Source organism: Trichechus manatus, unplaced genomic scaffold (assembly GCF_000243295.1).
Source record: "Trichechus manatus latirostris isolate Lorelei unplaced genomic scaffold, TriManLat1.0 scaffold00261, whole genome shotgun sequence".
Lineage (NCBI taxonomy): Eukaryota > Metazoa > Chordata > Mammalia > Sirenia > Trichechidae > Trichechus > Trichechus manatus.
Genome location: NW_004444197.1, coordinates 2,167,689 through 2,186,349, shown reverse-complemented (window position 1 = coordinate 2,186,349; position 18,661 = coordinate 2,167,689). Strand labels below are relative to the sequence as shown.

The window sequence follows — 18,661 nt, the reverse complement described above, 5'->3', positions numbered from 1 at the left end:
TTTTACATTCCCACCAACAGTGTATAAGTGTTCCAGTCTCTCCACAACCTCTCCATCATTTATTATTTTGTGTTTTTTTGGATTAATGCTAGCCTTGCTGGGGTGAGATATCTCATTGTAGTTTTGATCTGCATTTCTCTAATGGCTAATGATCGTGAGCATTTCTTCACGTGTCTGTTAGCCACCTGAATATCTTCTTTGGCGAAGTGCCTTTTCATATCCTTTGCCCGTTTTTTAATTGCTTCTCCCTGTTCTTGAACACTCTGTAAACTGCTCGCATGCTCCTTTGCTTGGAATGCCCCTTCTCTGGTCTTCTAATAGCTAGTCTCTTTACCTCATTAGGCCTCTTCTCCTCAGAGAGGAGAGGCCTTTCCTGACCACTCTGTCTGAAAGAGAAGCATGCTGTGTAGAGGGCCTCCTAGGCGCCAAGCACTGTGAATGAGAACACAGATCTCCTGGCTCCCAGACTACTGTTCCTTATTTTCAAATAAGGTGGGGCTTTTAGCCTTTCCCAGTTTAATCAGAACTGCACTTCCATCGACTTTATGTATTAGAGTTCCACAGTACATTTTATTTGAAATCAGGGTTCAGATGCCTAAAAAATGTTTGAAAGGCATCATTGAAATTATATTCTTTGAAGTCTGAAAGTTCTGGGAGATTTTTGTCATTATGGGTCTTATGATAATACAAAAATTATTGTATTAATAATAAAGACAAAACTTTTTGTGCAGTGATACTTTACAAAGGGTGATTCTATGAGTAGGATTATTGTTTCTTAAGTAAGATTTTTTCAAACTGAAATCCACAGACTCAGGGTGTCTAGTCCATTCTTCAATATTGGAAACATTTCTTTATCTCTAAAAGACATCTATATATTAATTATAAGAAATGCCATGTGAGATCTGCTGCTTCTCTGTGGGAACTGGGGATGGAGTAAGGGAAGGAAGGAATTTATGCAAAAGCATCTTTCTATGCTTCATTTTCCATATTATGTCTTGGGAAGATGTAGGGACATTTCATCTCCTCATCTGCCCTTTCTCTTTCAAGTTTTCTCCAAGGTGTAACATAGTGTGAGTGACATTAGGGATCCAGAATGCACTGCAGTTATGTGGGCTTGGGCTTCAATCCCAGCTTTACCACTAGGCAAGTTCTTTTAACTCTCTGTGCCTCAGTCCTCTCATCTGTAAAGCAGGAATGATGAAAGAACCTACCTCCTAGAGTTTACTGTGTTTATCGAATGAGAATATTCATGTAGCACTTAGCATGTGGCCTGGCACATTGTTACATGCTCATTAAATGCTGGCTTTTATTATTGTTGTTAATATTCACTTGCCTTTAAAATCTCCTGGTGGTTTTCAGAGGCATAGAGCCTGCCATCTCGTACAATGTCTTCTACCAGCTGCTCATAGTCCTCTGCAAAGCCAGCCAAAAGGAAGGACTTAAGTGTGGGAGCTCTCCCTGCTCCCCTGGCCCCTTCCCAAGGCCCATGAGCCTCTCCTTTCTTACCCCCCTCCCTGACTCTCCTGGCTTTGCTCACCATCATAGGTAACATAGGGGATCTGGAAACCCCGGGCACTGTTGGCCTCGCTGGTCTTGAAGTTGATCCAGAGCTTCCTGGAGCGGGCTGTGAAGGCAATGGGGCGCTCATAGGTCTGGCAGGTCTCGTAGGTGGTAATGGAGGACGGGGAGGCTGGGGAGGCAAGCAGCAGGTCAGGAGAACAGCAAGGCAGGCTACCCCGGGCCTCCTGGAGTGAGGGCCTTGCAGGGAAGGAATCACACTGACAGGCTCTCCCCATTCCCCCAACCCCACCCCATAAACACGCACACACACACTCTCTCTCTCTCTCTCTATCTCTCTCCCTCTCTCCCTCTCTCCCTCCCTCCCTCTCTCCCTCCCCTGCTGCCCTGGGTTTGGTCTACAACTCCTTTTTGACATCTGGGCACTCACACAGTATAAGAAATCTGACATTTAAATGGATGAAATGGCAAAAATCCTAGGATAGGAAAGTGACACATGTAACACCAATGGAGTTCTAGCCCCAATGCTGGCCTCCTTCTCTGCTGCCCGAACATGTACCATTTATTGCTTTCTTCCTTTGTTAGTTTCCCTCCTTCCAAGACCTCCCTCACTATTTTGCCCTCATGGATTCCTAACTTCACTGGCCCAATTTTTCCTGTGCCCATCTTCTCTCTCTCTCCCTCCCAACCAGATTTCGACTCCCTTTCCCTGGCCCAGCTCTGCAGCCACCCACAGTTCTTTCTCATGACGAGGACGTCCCCACACTCGTCCTCAGATGGCAGGAAGATCTCGGGTACCACGATAAGGATCTTGCGCTTGGGTGGGGGGTTGATGTTCCAGACGCACTCCACGCTGGCTGGGTAGTTGCCCGGGTAGTTGGGGGATTCAATATAGCCAGTGAACTCACCCAGCTCCCCACCACACTGACGATCTGCAGCCAAGCCCCGGTGGATAGAGCAAGAAAGAGGAGGGAAGTCAGTGCAGAAATCAGTGGGGAAACTGAAGAGTTCTGATGTGGAAGTCAGACATGTGGGCAGCCATCTTTCTAGTTCATCGAACTTTCTAAGTTCTGGGTCCACCCTCCTTCCTCTTCTCTGTACTTTGTCATTTCACCTGTGTCTGCCTCCCCCATTACCTAGCTCCAGAGAGAGAGCGCTGCAGGGCCCAGCCTAGCAACTGTCCTTGAGATTGAGTGGGTCAGGGGAGAGGTAGAAGGTGGGACTTTCCTGCCCATCCACCCACAGCCCTGCACCCTATTGGTTTGCCCAAGACCCTTTTCTTCCCATACCCACTGCTCCCAGGCCTCTCCACCCCCTTTCCACAGCCTGGCCTGCTGCATACTCTTGCATTGGGCCACACTGGTGGAGCCATCGAAGTCCGTGCTTGTGTTGCCTGGACAGCGGGTGCAGAAGTTCTGGCGGAAGTCTGGCTGGTACGAGCCCAGGGCACAGCGGATGCAGCGGTGGATGCTGGTGTTGTAGTAGTGCCCAGGAGAGCACTGGACTGCAGGGAAGGGGAAAGGCAAGAGTCAAGGATGGTGGTCAGGTGGGAGTTCTGGGGCATGGGATGGACAGGATACACTTTATCATGGAGAATCAGGGGGTCAAAGTTCTTTCTGGGGTCCCATCCTTTCCCAGTCATACCAGAATTTTTCAAGCCCAGGGTAAAATAAACTTCACAGAGTGGTTGGCTACAGTTCCAATCCTTTTCCTTCTAGCACTGAGCACACTGCCGAACCTATACAGAAATTCATTTAGGGTGTGGAAGGAATGGGCCACCAACTCTCTGTGCAGAGGGGTAGGTGGGACTGTTAATTATTCCTTCATTTCCAGGCTTGGGATTGGTGGCGAGCCAGGATGGGTCCTGTAAGCAGGATGGTGTGCTTGGTCAGGCAGCTGGGCTTTTCCCAGTGTGGGAAAGAAGGTGTGGCGATATACTCAGGTCTGTTCTAGGGATTTGAGAATTTGGGATCAGCTGGGGTTGGGGAGCCCCCATGGGGGTGAGTAGCCTCTCACCTTTGGTGTCACAGTCCTGGAAGGAGATGGCCCCCTCATGCTTGGTGGTAAGGCCCCCACCACACGGGAAGCACAGTGTCCGTCCCGCTTCAGGCTGGTAGGTACCACGTGGGCATGGCTGGCAGGGCTTGAACCCATCTATAGAGTGTTGTCCAGGTGGACACTGACCTGCAATGAAGGAAGGGCCAAACTCTGATGGGGATGGTCCTGCGTCACCCCATGGGCTCACCCAGTTTCAGGGAGCAGAGGCACACAAACAGGATGTCGACTAGAAGAGTGGCCTGGAGTGTGGGCCTGCCCTTTGGGAAATCCCATGCCCGTGGGCATCCCAGCGCCCACCCTACCCCAGCTTGTGTTGTTTATTCCCCTGGCACCTGCACACGTGGTGATGTTGGTGGCTCCGAGAGGCCCGTGGGCATCACTCCCAGGGCAAAGGTCGCAGGAGAGCTGCCCTTCTCTCTCCTGGAAGGTGCCCGCTGGGCATGGCACACACTGCTCCATCTGGCCGTGGTAATACGTTCCCTGCGGGCAGCTGACTGAGGGAGAGTCGGCCGTGCTAGCCACCCACCCCGCCCCCATTTCCCACCACCCAGGCCTCTCACTCCCCTTCCCACTCCCCCAGATTCAGGGAGAATGTCTTCCTCAGGGAACAAATGGAATCCTGCTTGGAGGCATGGGGACTAAAGTCGTGTGCAGGAGGGTTGTTGGCCCAGCCTGATGTCCTGGATTTCAGCCTGGGACCCAGGTGGGGAGGATGGGGGGCAGGAGGGTCCTGGCTGCCTCACAATTTGAGATGGAAATGAAGTCATAAAGTGTCCTGCTCTGAGCTGGGCCCAAGCTGGGCCCTCCCTGCTCCCCTGCCCCCCAGCAAGCTTCCTTACCACACTTGGCCCCAGCACGGTGCTGCCCAGGCCTACAGGTCTCCACCAGCTCTGCTCGCTCCCCAGCTACCGGGCTTGACTTGTGGGCTAGCTCATAATCAAGGCCTGCCAGACGCAGCAGGAAGCGGTCCTGGTTGATGGATTTCCTGAGCATCTTGAGGGACACTTTCAGCCGCCGTTCCATCCTCTGTCGGAGGCAGGGCAGCCCACAGCCAGCTGGTGATGAGTGGTGGTATGAGTGAGGGAGGGAATAGAATGAAAGAATGGCTGTGAGCACAAGAGTTAGGGGAGCAAAGTTGGGAGCTAGAAGGGGCATGGTAAGAGAGGGACTAGCTCCTGGGCTTGGCTTAGGTAGCATCTGTCCCTAGTACAGGCTCTACCCTCTCCCTTTGATGCTGGGGCCTATGTTTCCCCACCCTGGTCCTCCCCTACCAGCCCTCCTCCCAACAGTGCCCTCAGTCCCACCTGTGGTTTCTTCAGCTTTGACCTCTGCCTCAAGTTCTAGGGTAAGCCGGGTGACCTCCTTGCCTGGAGGGGTCCGGGCCCGTCGGCCTTTGCCCTTCCGAGAGGAGTCACACTTGAGGTGGATGAAGGTGACCTGGCAGTCAGAGCAGGGGGCACCACCTAGAAGAAAGGGCTTGTCAACCCAAGGCCACCCCTTGGGTCAGGGAACATTCTCACTCCCAGCTCTCACGTCTCTGCCCAACCGAGACCTCACCAGATCCCTGACTGCAATTACCTTACAGTCCTCTCTTAGTCTCAGATCCTAATTAGTTGGAGTGTATGTGGGAATATCCTGGTCTTTTCTTGGGCTCTGTACCTGCAACTGCTTTCCCCCCTTGCTCTGTCCAGAGTTCAGGGTGCCAGTGATTTTTGGGGGGAGAGGGGAGATCTTGCTAAGAAGAGGAGCCGAGGGGAGGGAAGGTTTTGGTGGCTAGACAGCCCACTGGGGTGGGGTGCCCAGTCCAGACCTGGCCCCAGCATCCTGCTGGCCTCCTCCATTTTGCTCTTGTTTCGCAGGTGCAGACGGCACTTGGCGTCCTTGATCTTGAAGGAGGCCCGCTGTTTAACCGACAGCACTGCAGCCTCTAGAGGGATGGGAGAAGCTCAGCGCAGCCTACAGGCCCCATGTGGCTGGTGGCTGTTGTGGAGGGTGTTGAGAAATTGGGCAGGAAGCCAGGGGGTTGGCTGGGGAGTGGGATTAGGGAATCAGACGTTAGGGACAGAGGGAGGGAGGCAACAGGGCTGGAGACTTACAGAGCAAAATGGAGTCCAGGAAAAAAGAAGGCCAGGGGATTAAGGAAGAGGAGAAATACAGGGTGAATACAAAGGGAGTAGGGTCAGAACACGGTCTCTGGGCTGGTGCTCACCATGGCAGTGGTTGGAGTTTGTGCTGTTCCCCGTGGGGCTGGTGCGGGCTGGAGCAGCCCTTGGGCTGGGAGTGCCACAGCTCACAGTGAAGCCATTCTCAGACTCTGAGAGAAAGGGCCTGTCACAGCTCTGATCACTCCCCAGCCCCTACTGGTTGGAGAATCCAAGGGCTGAACAGCCAGCCTTTCCTCCCTTCTCTCCCCAGCCCTCCACACCCTTCTTCACATACCTGGCAAAAAGCGGGCCCGGGAGGGGCAGCTCAGGGCACACGTGTCCTTCTTGCCAGACCGGCTGCAACTGAGCATGGCTTTCGAGGCCGCAGGACTTCCCTGACACTTAACAGGCTCTAGGGACAGGAGAGAGGCCTGATGAGATGGGGGCATTCCTCTCCCACCCTCTCCCTCAGTTGGGTAATCTGAAGGAAGAGAATTGACTACCTCAGAGCTGTTATTCTACCCGCAGAGACTGATGAAAGGATTATTTACCAGCACTTCCTGTCTCCAACTCGTATTGGCTATATTCTCCACCCTGGTCCACCTGAAACCTTCCCCAGCATATCTTCCACGGCCCCAACTTCCTCCTAAAACCGCAGTGCCAGCTGTGACCGGCAGAGGGTGCTGCCCACCTGTGCAATCCTTGCCGTTCCAGTGTAGCCGGCCCTGGCCTCCTGGGCAGGTACACTGGTAGCTGCCAGGCGTGTTCATGCAACCAAAGCGGCAACCTCCCCGGTTGATGCTGCATTCATCCACATCTGGGGCACACAGACAGGCAGTGGTGGGGGGAGGGGTGAGAACCAGGGAGTGGGCATCAAGTGAGGACTTCTGGTTAGAGTTGTGGTTATCTCAAGATGACAACTGACCCCAAAGAAGAGCTCAAACCTAGAACCTCCTCCCTTATCTCTGCCATAGTTAAAGGAACGACTGAGAAGGAGCCAATCTGACCTACTTCTTCCGCTCCTACTGACTGTGGGGCTATAGTCTGAGAGCAGAGGATGGGGGTAAGGGAGCATTGATGGGGATGTCTTGGTCTCCCAGCTGGACTCCAGAAGCTTACTTCCTTCCACTTCATCATAACGGGGCCAGGGTGGTGGGGGTGTAAGCTGGCTAGCTTACCCCCACAGTGGGTGACACCATAGAGCAGGTAGCCACGATGACAGAGGCACTGGAAGCTTCCTGGTGTGTTGACACACATGTGGTCACAGGTTCGATCAAAGGAACACTCATCTATGTCTAGAAGAAAGAAGGATTCAAACCACTGAAATTGTCTTGGGGCACTTGACTCTGCGACTTCCGCTCAGGTGAAGGGTCCAAGTGACGGGCCTTGGCTCTCCACCTCAAATTGACAGAGTCCCTACTCTTGGCTCAGCCCTAGGATCAGCAGTTCAGCAATGCCTACCCATCCCCTCACACTCCTCCACTTGGAGTCCTTGGAGTCAGGAGCTGAGAGATCTGGTGCCTGTGGATCAGGGCCACCATGTGTGGTTATACAGGTAACACCCTGCCAAGGATAGGAATTGGGGCAAAATCCATCCCTCCCTCCTTGCCAAGCCATATCCCCCGGCGCGGGGCTGGCCCGCTAATCTGCAGCACAGGACACTGCCTATGGAGACTCTCCATAGTGTCCACGGAGTCCCTCAGACTCTCCTACCACAAGTACCTCTCCCAAGGCTTTCCCCTTGGCCTGAGTCTACTCACCCTGACAGTTCCTCTCGTTGATGAGAAGCTTATAGCCCTTCTTGCAGCTGCATTCGAAGCTGCCCACTGTGTTGCGGCAAATGTGGTCACAGCCCCCATTGTTCAGGCGGCACTCATCTATGTCTGGGGAAGCCAGGACACAAGTATAGAGAAAACAAAAGGTAATAAGGCTGGGAACAAACAAGGAGACAAGATCCCTCCCACACTCGCAGAGATGGGAAAACCAGGAGAGCTCGGGGCCTGCCCCGCTGACTCCTTTCTACTCTCCTGTCTCCATTCCTCCCTGTTCAGGGGGGCTGCGGCCATTACTAACACCCTCTCTTCTGGGACCAAGTCCTCTTAGCAGGGGACAGGGAATTGCCGGGAGCAGGGAGCAGGTGGGCATTTGACTTGTAGGGTTAGTCCATGCCTAGTCCAGTGGCTACTGTTCAGCTGATGGCCATTCCCAAAAAGGCTGGTAGGTAGGGTACATCCTTTCCTTGCCACCTCCCTAACCCTGTCCCAGGAGCCTTGAGACGGGGCCGAGGAGAGGTGGGATTCAAGGGTATTCACTTGAAAGGGGCAGCCCTTCAGAGAGGAGGAGCTGGGAAAGAGGCCAGGCCGGGAGGACCTCCAAGAGAGCCAGTGAGGCTGGGTAGCTGATGGGGGAGGGTGGGGGGCCAGGCAGGGGGCTGGACTCAGGAGAGGTCTGGAGAGGCTCAGGCCTGAGGCAGCTTTCAGCACTAGCAAGGGAAGGGGGGCGGGTTAGCTGCTTCCTTCCTGAGGTCAAGTTCCCCAAGCTGGTGGCAGACAGGACCCAGGCTACTCACCCCTACTTGGGGAAGGGGGCAGGGAGGGCAGCCTTCCACTTCACTCTTAGCATACCTGTCAACAGTCCTTCCCAGCAGGAAACCTCTCAACTCTGGCTGTCTGACCTGCTGCCCTAGCCCTCCCCCTCTGGCAGCTGTTGAGCCAAAAGACACAAAGAAGGAGCCCAGTCCTCCTCCCAGTCCTCACTTCTTGTGACCAGGGGACACAGACCTGAGGAACCATTATTTTCAGTATGGCTCCCCTCCCTTTTTCCTCTCCCCATCCATCCCCCAGACCTGGCTAACTTAAAGGAGGGGAAACAGAATGGACAGTGTGGGAAATTATACCATAGTAATAGCTATGAGTCAGAATCGACTCGACGGCAATGGGTTTTGGTTTTAATAGCTAACACAAAATGCTTACCATTTGCCAAGCTCTGTTCTAAGCACTTTATATGTGGTAACTCATGTAATCCTCACAACAAACCTATGAAGCAGGCACTGTTAGTGTGGGAAACTGAGGCACAGAGCAACTAAGTAACTTGCCTGTGGTCACAGAGTTAGTAAGAAGCGGAGCTGGATGTGAACACAGGTAGCCAGGCTCCAGTGGCAGTGCTCCTAATTGCCACCCTATTCTCCCTGTAGCTATTCCAGCCTTTCTAGGGGAAGAGATCATTTCCCCAGAGCCTACTGGGAAGGCCTGAGGAATGTGAGTTAAGAAGGTTATGGAACACACGTGTGACCTCATGCACACACACAAAGTCAGGACTCAAATATCTTTCCAGACCCAGGGACAAATGTGAATGGTAGGTTCATTAACCAAGAGGGTTAGGGACCCGTAGGAGGATAAGAATAAGAACAAGGAAAACAAGGTCAGGTGGGGGAGGGGGCACCAAGGAACTGGCTGGACTTTTGTGCCCCTTGAATGGAGATGGGAAAGGTGGACAGGAGACAACCCTTAGGCACATCCTCTGTTCTTTATAATCAGGATAGCCTCCAGGGGGTCAAGGGCGATGGTCCCGTAATAGGTACCCTATTTCTGGTCACGACCTCAGCCCTTGCCAGAAGTCTGCGCTCCTGTCCTCGCACAGCCCTTACCTTTGCAGGTCTTTCTGTCCAGCTGCAGCATGAAGCCCACAGGGCAGCTGCAGTGGACACCAGTAGCTGCATCATGGCACTTACTGTCGCAGCCCCCGTTGTTGACAGCACAGGTCTCTGTTTAGGGGGGTGGGGGAGGGTAACTGTGTTATTGGCCTGGAGAGGTCCCAACCTCGAGGGCAGTAGAGACCACAGAGGCCCGAGGGCAGGCCTCAGCTGCCTGCCTGTGCTTTAGAAGGAGCATTAAGTGGAGGCTCCCAACCCCCATCCCCTCACAAGTGCAGCCAAGCAGTCCGCTTCCCTGCCCCCTACTTGATTGAAACAAGGTGGACAGCAGTGAGGCAGGTACAAGCCAGAGCTGTCAGGCAGGAATGTGCTGGGGGCGGAGGAGGTGGAGAGGGGAGAGAGCAGGGAGGGATGGGAGCTAAGCAAGGGTGCTTTTGGCTGCCAGGGAACAAGGGCCGAGAGGAGTTTCCGTCTTCCCTCCAACCACCTCTTTAGTGGGTAGGGGGTCACGGTGGGATCATCTTACTATAGGTGGGTTGGGAAGAGTGAGGCTGGCGATTCCTGACAGCTGAGGGGATGGCCATCAATCCATCTCCCCCTTCTCTCTGCCCAGCTGTCTTAAAGAAGATCCCAGTTCAAAGCCTGACTGCTCTTCCTCAGGGGAGCTGGCACACACTCAGTCATTTCCTGGCCCCTTCATGTCTACCTTCACCTCTTCCCAAGCCCTTTTTTTTGGTCCAGATGGAGATAAGCTGGCTGTTTTGTTGTTGTTTACTTTCCTAATAGCAAGGTATTGTCTGGGGTAGGAGAGGGGGCAAAGGGAGCAGAGTCCAGAGGAAGAGGAAGGTCTTGAGAATGTAGGTGGAAGAATTACAGAACCTCAAAGCTAGATAAAGCCTAAATCCTTATTTTAGTTAAGTCCCTTCTGCTGCGTGCTTTTGACTGAGAGGTCAGAGTGAGGGTGTGTGGATGGGTCACTCTCCTTATTTTCTGAATTCAGAGCAGGAGAAAAACAGGTTTAAACTGTAGCCCGAGAGAGAGAGGTGAGTCCAAGGGAAAACCCTCAGCTCGCAGTAGTGCACAGCCCTGACAGAGGCACTGTGGGGAGGTGATGACTGTCCTCTGGAGAAGCCTAGAATTCTTCTATCAAAGAGAGACAAAATCCCGAGGCTTCAGCTGAGGGAGAGAGGAAAGTGGTTCTCAGAATCAACGGGACCTGGATGAAAAAAGCACTGGAGAGTCCTAGTGTCTTCTGGGATCTCTGACTTCTAAATGCAGGTCCAACCTTTGTCACTGAGGAGAGCAGCAGGGCCAGCCTCCTCAAGAACCCCAACTGTGCCTGTGAGCCCTGGCCATGCCCTGGTCCCTCAAATGCCCAGGTTTGGGAGTAGCCACAGTGGGATCTCCTCTGTGTCATTCCCACCTTAGTTTCTCCTGAGATTCCCCAAGGCCACAGGAGGAACATGGGAGGGAACCTCGAATTCAGGCTCCAAGGCCAGCCATCACCCCTAAGACTGCGCTTGGCATAAGAAGAGGCCCCCCCAAGCCCTGGGGCATGGCAAGGGGAACAGAGATCCTGCCTTAAGTCTGGGTAGCTTCTGAGCGATCCAGGATGGGGAGCAGCAGAGCTGTTCCTCCCAGGGTTGGACCAGGAAGCTGGGCAGAGCTGCCAACCCCTCAGGGCAGCCTTCTCCAGGGCAGGGTGGGGCTGGCAGGTTGGCACACCCACAGCCCTTTGCTCTCCAGGTCACAGTGTTAACAACCACCAGCTACTCTGTGCCTTCTCTGTGCCAGGCGCTTACAAGATGCTTTACAAGCACTATCTCAACCATCACAGTAATCTTCTAAAAGAGAACTGTTATTCTCCCTATTTTGCAGAAGTGTAAACTGAGGACCACAGAGGAAAGCAGCTTGCTTGAGGTTATACAGTTAGAAGGTGGCAGAGCCAGAATTCAAACTCAGGTCTGTCTGAATCCAAAGGTCATGCTCTTAGCCATTATGGTGGGAGAGAATGGTGAGTAATGCCAGAACTGAACCAATGTGGGCAAGAACCCAAGAAAGAAGCCCCCAGGAGGGGATGGTATCTAACCTATCCCACCCCTCTCCCAAGTGCCACAGTGGGCATGATGGTAACATGGAGCTGGCTGGGTCTGTGGCTGTGCAGAAAGGCAGAGAGAGGGGCAGATGGCTGGGGAGGGGTGGGGGTGTTAGAAGGTGGGAGAAGGGAGCAAAAAGGAAGGAGATAAGGAGAGTGATAGGACAAAGACAAGACCAACGTGAAAGCTCTGGGCCAGTGTCTGAGGACTCAGGCTTTCTGTCACCTGGGGGCCCAGTGCCTGGGCTGCCAGGGGCCCTGCTGGCAGGCTGGAGCCCAGTCAGGTGGGCCCAGTGGGCATGCGGTTAGTGGGAGCCCCAGCGGGTTAGCCCTTCCCCTAGCAAGCCAGTGAGAGCAAGCGGTGAGAGCAGACATATTTACCATTAGAAACGGCCTGAGGGGGGATGTGCTGCTCTAGCCGCCTTTCCCCTGTTTGACATTGTAAAAAAGCTGTTTAGATGCTGGGCAGGAGCCACTGTGGCCCAAGGGGCCCCAGATCCCTCCCCACCCCCTTCTCCACCCTTTAGGCCCAAACCACTAGCCCCAGGGAGCCCTGGGACCCCTGCAGCAGCCTCACTCCCAAGCCTTATTCTGCCTGGTGTCCTCAAAGAAGCCTGACTCCCGCCAAGTGACTGAGGGGAAACTGAGTCTCAGAGAGAAGAATCATGGGCCCAATATCACAAAGCATTCCATCACAAAGCTGGAATGCAACCTCAAGCCTCACAAACTTCCAAGTCTGAATGTCCTGATGGCCCCCGACAATGACGTTTCCTTCCACCAGGGCTGACGAGAAAAATTACACAAGGCAAGAAGGTTAAATAAGTTCTATTGGAGAAGAGGGAGAGGAACTAGGAAAGAAAGTTGCTGTGAATCCTAGCAGAGCCTAATGTGTTCTGCCTTACTTGGCCACGGCCCAGATGGAGGAATGGGTCTTGGGTTAGAGGGGAGCTCAAGCTTAATAAGGGTATCTTCAAAAGCAGCCATAACCAGGGCTATTTGAGCAGAAAGAAGCCAGAGAGGGACCAGGCCTCACACCCATGGGCCCCCAGCTCTGTCCTGCTCCATGCAGCTTTTCTTTGGGGACTGCATGCAGTTTTTTTAGATTCTGGGGATGCGTGTGAGTGTGTCCAGGGCGTGGCTGGAGGTTTAGAAAGCAGAAAAATTAGGCCTATGAGGAAAAATGAAAGGAGCTGGAACAAACCAGCCTGGAGCAGACAATGTGAAGACTTAAAAATGTTCCAGGGTCTTTGAAGAGTTAGCTCAGAGGAAAACATGTAGCAGGAAAGATCTTAATTAAAATAAAGGAGAACTTTCGAACCGGGTGTGCAAGTTTCTGGAGCATGTCCCCGAGCATCACCTGTTCTTATGTGTGGGGAAAGGCAGGGGGGCAGCTGGTTCTCAAGCTGGGTGCCATGTCCCTGATGTACACAATTTCACACAGAGTGACTGTTTCCACACCTTCCCATACCTGGTGTGTTGTAGGCCACCAGATGGATGGCTGTCCATACACACCCATGCCCAGAGAGCACGCACGCCTTCTAACTCTTCCCTTTCATTTCCCATTTCTCCAAAGGGACACCTTGTCCCGCCAACTTTCTCAGCACTCTGGGAGCCCACAGTAATTGGCCTTTGCTAAAGACTTAGGGAATTCGGAATTAAACTTCAGGAATTAAGGAGTTGATCTCATCTGTGGTACCTGAAGATATGTGAAGGAAGGCCTAGGAATTCAGGAAAAGGGGACCAGGTGTCAAGAGGGCTCCAGATCAGGGCGGAAGGGAAGGCTGGGGTTGGTAAGGAAGTGAGAGGCCTAAAGGCAGAGCTGAGACAGAGTACCACTGGAACTGAGTGGAGAGAAGGCAGTGGCAGGCTAGAGTAAGAGGAGTGGAAAGGAGACTTAGAGGAGGAGAGTGAGGAGACAAAGGATAAAGAGGAAAAAGATACCTGGAGCCAAAAAACCCCATCTGCCAGGTTAGGGCTGGTGGTCCCAGAGAAGGTTACCTGCCCCACCCCCAGTCCTAGAGTAGGGGCAATGGGCTGTGGCAGCTCCCATCTGACCCTGCTAGTCAACTAGAGCCTGTGGTCAGGCCGAATCAGCGTGTGTCCCCAGTGTGTTCCCAGCTTTCCTCCCTCTTCTCAACCACAGCCTTGGGTGACAGGCACCTCTGCTAATTATTCTCAGTTTGGCAACAGCTCCTGGGATGAGAGGAGGGTGAAGCTCTTAGGCATGGGGCAGTAGAAGCAATGGTTTGGGGAGTGGGAGGGAGCCAGGTTACCCTTCAGTCCCTCTCAGAGCTGTCCTCACTAGACGTGGCATTGTCTGGCTCTTCAGTCCCCTCACCATCACTCTGTGACCAGCACCTGGGCCCCATGTGCCCCCCTCCCTCGTGCCCAAGGTCCCTTACCCACACCCCCATCACAGGTGGACTAGATTCTCCCCTGGCTACACCCACCGATGCATGTCTTCCCGTCGGTATGAAGCACAAACTTGACGTGGCAGCCGCACCGGGGGCCCTGCTCTGTGTCATCACACGTGTGCTGGCAGCCACCATTACCATAGTTGCATGTCACTGTGCACAGAGGGGGCAGGAGCCTATCAGCTTTCTTCTCCCTGGGCACCACAGTTCTCCACAACATGGATGGTGGCCCTCTTTGCTAGTTGCCCTTCCCCTGCTCCCTTTTCCTCGCAGCCCTGTGCTGTCGCTGCTGAGGCCCCACCTCCCTCCTGTTGCCCCTTCTCCCCCACCACCATCCCCACCATCCCTGCCATCCCTGCCAGCTCACATTTACAGTCCCGTTGATTCTTGGTGAGCTCAAAGCCAGGGCGGCATTCACAGGCAATGCCCCCCTTGGGTGTCTCCCGGCAAATGTGGGCACAGCCATGGTTCTTGTTCATGCAATTCATTCCTTCTAAAAGGGAAGAGGAGGGGGGTGAAAGCTCTGTGCCCCGGGACACATAGAGGAGGGGGGACTAGAAGGGGGTGGTTGAGGGCCTAGGAAATTGGGAGAATTCCACTGAGGTTACCACATGGGGAGAGGCCCGACTCTCCCCCTGACAGGCCTCCTGTTCTGTTCACAGAGCTGGGTGCTGATAAGCATAACTCAGCAGCCATTTCGAATGATGGATTAATAGGTATTGATACCCATTCCCAGAGAACACCTGCACAACCACTCTCTCCTTCAAACAACCAAAAAATATCTAATTGTCTAATAGCTGCCCAGCACTGTGCTAGGTACTGAGTGGATTTAGGAAAAACACAGAAAAATATAAGACATGGTCCCTTCCCTCAAAGAGCTTACAGTCAAACTGGGAAGAGGATAAAATAATTATCAAATCTATAATGTGAGTGGGGCATGATGGATACAGATAATAAGTACTATGGGATTTTATGGGATAACATATTAAACTCCCACTACATGCAGGCACTAGGTTAGGTGCTAGGGATACAAAAATGAATAGACATAGTTCCTGCCCTCAGAGAGGTCACAGTCTAGTGGGGCAGGTGAGAGACACAGAAACAGACAACATGTACCCCACTGTTCCTGCCTGATCCCTAACCCAACCCCAGGAATAAGGCATTGATGAAGCCCTCTCACATAAAGCAGCAGCTTAAGCTCAGCCATCCAGTTAGGGCTGTCAGATACCCCAGATCTGGACACAGAGGACACCCCACTGTAGCCTCAGTCCCACACTGACCCCAACCCAAAATGAATTCTCCCTAATTTTGTTCTAATACAGAGTATGCACGGAGCCCTTAGGGTATGACTGGGTTGAGGGACAAGTGACTAGGCTGAGGGACAAGTGACTGGGTTGAGAACAGAAGGTGACCGGGGGGGTGGGCAAGGAGGGAAAGGTCCCAAGCAAACTGGCTGAGAAGCCTGGGTAGGGCAGGGCAGGGCAGGGCAGGAGCTGACCTTCTGGTCGCTGGATGCAGGTGTGCTGGTTGTCGCTGAGGAAGAAGCCTTCCCGGCAGTGGCACTCGTAGCTGCCCATCATGTTGATGCAACTCTGCTGACAGCCACCGTTGCCCTCAGCACACTCGTCCACATCTGTGCAGAAGAGGTGGTCGGTGGGGCCGGGGGGTGCAGGCTAGGGACCAGGGTGTGCCCTGGGACTTCAGCACCAAGGGCTGAGGGCAGTCTTAAGAATCCAGCACCTTCCCCCAGCCCAGCATTAGGCCAGGCAGGTCAAGCCAGACAGTTCTCACCCCCTCATCAGCTAATGTTACACTGAGCCTGGGGAGGCCACCCTGAGATGGCATAGCTGGGGAGCTAGGGAAGTGGGAAGGGGACATGTGAACCTGGCTTATCTAGGTGAGGACTTGCCTCCCTTGTCCTCACCTGTTGAAATTCGGTCTAGGGGCAGAGGAGATCATCACAAAGGGGGACAGCGAGGAAGATTAAGGATGGAGATGTGGTCAGGGCAAGATAATGGAGTGGCAGCTGGTTGTGATGAGCAGTCATTCCGAGGGCCTGGGGAATGGCTCTGTGTTCTGGGAGAGCCATGGCCATGGTGCTCAGGTTGGAGGGGCAGGGTGGGGAAAGGCAGCCACAGCCTCAACTCCTTGTGGGGCAGGGACCATTTCTGTGGACAGGCCACGGCCCAGTCCTCTCTCCCCTCCCCCTATGCCTGGGCTTACTGCCATATTCCCTAGCCTTTCTCCTATTTTGGTTTAACAAAACAAAGTCTGGCAGCTTGGCGGAGAGGGATGGGGGAGAGCTGCCAGGCCACACCCCAGATGGGGGAGGGGGAGCAGTAGGCTCTCCCCCCAAAATCACCACCTCCAGACCCCAGAGCCAAGCTCATCTTGGGGCTCCCACTGGAACGCCTTGACTCTGTCTCTATGCTAGCTACTGCCCTCCCAGGTCCACAGCTCTCCTCCATTGGCCCTGGCCCAGGAAGCATGAGCGAGATATTGGTCCCCCAATGGAACAGCTGGAATCTGGGTTCCTGAGGGCCCCACCTGCCCCTCCCTTCCTATTCTGCTGAGGGCCTAACCCCATCTTTCCCCTTCCTGGCCAAGGGCAGAGGGGCCTAGATCCAAGTGGCTCCTGTCTGGCACAGTGCACCTGCCTCTGCCCTATCTCTAACTACACCCCTGACTTCTCCCCAGTCCCATCCTTCTGCTCTTGCTCTACCCTACATTCCATCCTTCTGCTGTTTGCTATCTTCTGTTCCAGTCTTGTGGCTTTACTACCCTATCAAAATTCTTTCCTCCTATTTTCAGTGGGGAAACTGAGGCAGAGCATGGACAGCTTTCTCAGAGCTCTGCTAAGAGCCAAGGGTAGGGTTGAGTCTTTGAGCCTGAACCCTTAAGGCTCTGACATTTCCTCCTCCTGACCCCTTCTCTACCTACTCATTCTGTTATCCTTCTGGTATAGTTCTTCCAAAAACATGTTTAGGGAAACAAGGCTTGATGAGAATCAAGGGCCTAGAAAGGTGAAAGGCAGGTAAAGAACTGAGGAACTCATGTTCTCAGTCTTGTAGGCAACTCACTGTCCTGGTCCAAATGTTGCAGCTTCTCTTCCCAAAGGAGTCCCAAAAGAGGCCCTCAAGGGTGACTGGGCAGGTGAGGAGTAACGCCCTTCCTAGTAGCCAGAGTGGTAGGAGAGGTGGCCAGGGCTGGGGGGAAGGGCCCAGAGGAACCAGGGCTTACAGGCCTGGGTTGGGAGTGGAAACCTATAGCCTGGTCCAGGGGTGGGGTGTGATTGGGTTTAGAGGCAGCTCTGTAGTAAGGAGGTTCTCCTGGGCCAATGGGACCTCAAAAAATGGATCTGTTTGGTCAGGTAACTGCTTTCTGGGCATCACTCCTATCTTCTATTCTTCCAGTCCCCTATTTTTGTTTTGGCAACAGAAGTAAGATTTTGGAAAAGGATCCCTGGCTTCAAATCTGAAATCCTTTTCTGCTATGAGTTTCAGTTTTTCTACTTAGAGAAGAGTCTGACTTGGTCCCAGTAATTTTCCAAATTGGCAGAGAAAATTCAGTTCAATTCCCTAGAGATTCTTCTTTGTCTGATTCAGCTCTTGGGATGACGGGGATCAAGTTTGATTGAGGCCTCAGAAGTGAGGTGAGGATGAGACTGGAGATTGCAGGGAAAACTGGGGGAGAACCAGCCTGGAAGGGCCAGAGTTTCCCCAGGACACAAGGGAAGCACCATCATCATCGACATTCCTCCCATTTATTGAGTACCCACTATCTGCTAAGGAGTGTACACAGGCCTTCCACATGTTCTCTATGGTAATCCATCTGGTAGCCCTTTGAGGGCACATTAAAAACCAGTTGCCATGGAGTGAATTCCAGCTCATGGTGACCTCATGTGTGTCAGAGTAGAACTGTACTCTATAGGGTTTTCAATGACTGATTTTTTGGGAGCAGATTGCCAGACCGTTCTTCAAAGTTGCCTCTGGTGGACTCAAACCTCCAGCCTTTTGGTTAGTAGCCAAGTACATTAACTGTTTGCACCACCCAGGGACTCATTATCATCCCTATTTTAGAGATGAGGAAACTGAGATTCCCAGAGATTAGCTGATTTGCCCAAGGCCTCACAGCTGTAAGCAGCTGAGCTGGGGTCTGTCTGGAGTCAAAGTGTCTTCCCTCATGCTTCACCCTGCTGTGGCTAAACACACTTATTCTCAGCTCCTGACCCTCACCCAAGGAGCACTTTCCAGCAGCATCTCCTCTGATGCTTTCCATCCAGTAGCAGGATGATTTCGTCCTTAGTGGCCAGTCTCAAAGGGGACTGACCCTGTTCTTTTTTTTGTGGAAATGCAGCTCTTTTTGATCACTTTTCCCTTCTTGCCTGGGAAATGGGAAATACTGAAAACACCTCCCTCTGCATAAGACACCACCTTCCCACATTCTCCCTTGCTCACCCAGACAGTTGTGCCCATCGTGCGCCAAGTGGAATCCATCATAGCAGGTGCATCGGTAATTGCCAGGGATGTTGACGCAGTCATGCACACAACCTGCGTTATCCTCTCGCTCACACTCATCCACATCTATGGGAAAACAGAAACAGAGACAGGGCTCAGGTGAACCCTCCTGTGCGCCCCCCACTGTCCACTCCTGGGATTGGCCGTGTGCGCGTGCATGCCTGTGTGTGTGTGTGTGTGTGTGTGTGTGTGTGTGTGTCTGTGTGTGTGTCTACACAGTTACTTTCATAGCCTATAAACCATTTTCCATTTTGCTATTTTCA

The 18,661-nt window shown here is 53.1% G+C and overlaps 1 protein-coding gene across 2 annotated transcripts in view; it reads right to left on the bottom strand.

Moving 5' to 3' along the window:
* SCUBE3 (signal peptide, CUB domain and EGF like domain containing 3) overlaps nucleotides 1-18,661 on the bottom strand; it is a 37,217-nt gene that overhangs the window by 3,163 nt on the left and 15,393 nt on the right. Inside the window, exons 3-21 of one of the 2 annotated variants that reach the window (XM_012559538.1) lie at nucleotides 18,339-18,464; nucleotides 15,380-15,514; nucleotides 14,249-14,371; nucleotides 13,918-14,034; nucleotides 9,367-9,483; nucleotides 7,481-7,603; nucleotides 6,899-7,015; nucleotides 6,412-6,537; nucleotides 6,016-6,132; nucleotides 5,786-5,890; nucleotides 5,387-5,503; nucleotides 4,881-5,039; nucleotides 4,416-4,631; nucleotides 3,909-4,070; nucleotides 3,535-3,702; nucleotides 2,861-3,022; nucleotides 2,253-2,450; nucleotides 1,538-1,690; nucleotides 1,334-1,413 (exon numbers count right to left, since the gene is read on the bottom strand). In XM_012559538.1, coding sequence (XP_012414992.1) covers nucleotides 1,334-1,413; nucleotides 1,538-1,690; nucleotides 2,253-2,450; nucleotides 2,861-3,022; nucleotides 3,535-3,702; nucleotides 3,909-4,070; nucleotides 4,416-4,631; nucleotides 4,881-5,039; nucleotides 5,387-5,503; nucleotides 5,786-5,890; nucleotides 6,016-6,132; nucleotides 6,412-6,537; nucleotides 6,899-7,015; nucleotides 7,481-7,603; nucleotides 9,367-9,483; nucleotides 13,918-14,034; nucleotides 14,249-14,371; nucleotides 15,380-15,514; nucleotides 18,339-18,464 — 2,621 coding nt within the window. Of the gene's footprint in view, nucleotides 1-1,333; nucleotides 1,414-1,537; nucleotides 1,691-2,252; nucleotides 2,451-2,860; nucleotides 3,023-3,534; nucleotides 3,703-3,908; nucleotides 4,071-4,415; nucleotides 4,632-4,880; nucleotides 5,040-5,386; nucleotides 5,504-5,785; nucleotides 5,891-6,015; nucleotides 6,133-6,411; nucleotides 6,538-6,898; nucleotides 7,016-7,480; nucleotides 7,604-9,366; nucleotides 9,484-13,917; nucleotides 14,035-14,248; nucleotides 14,375-15,379; nucleotides 15,515-18,338; nucleotides 18,465-18,661 lie in introns of both variants that reach the window. The other variant, XM_004389839.1, reaches the window with a different exon arrangement.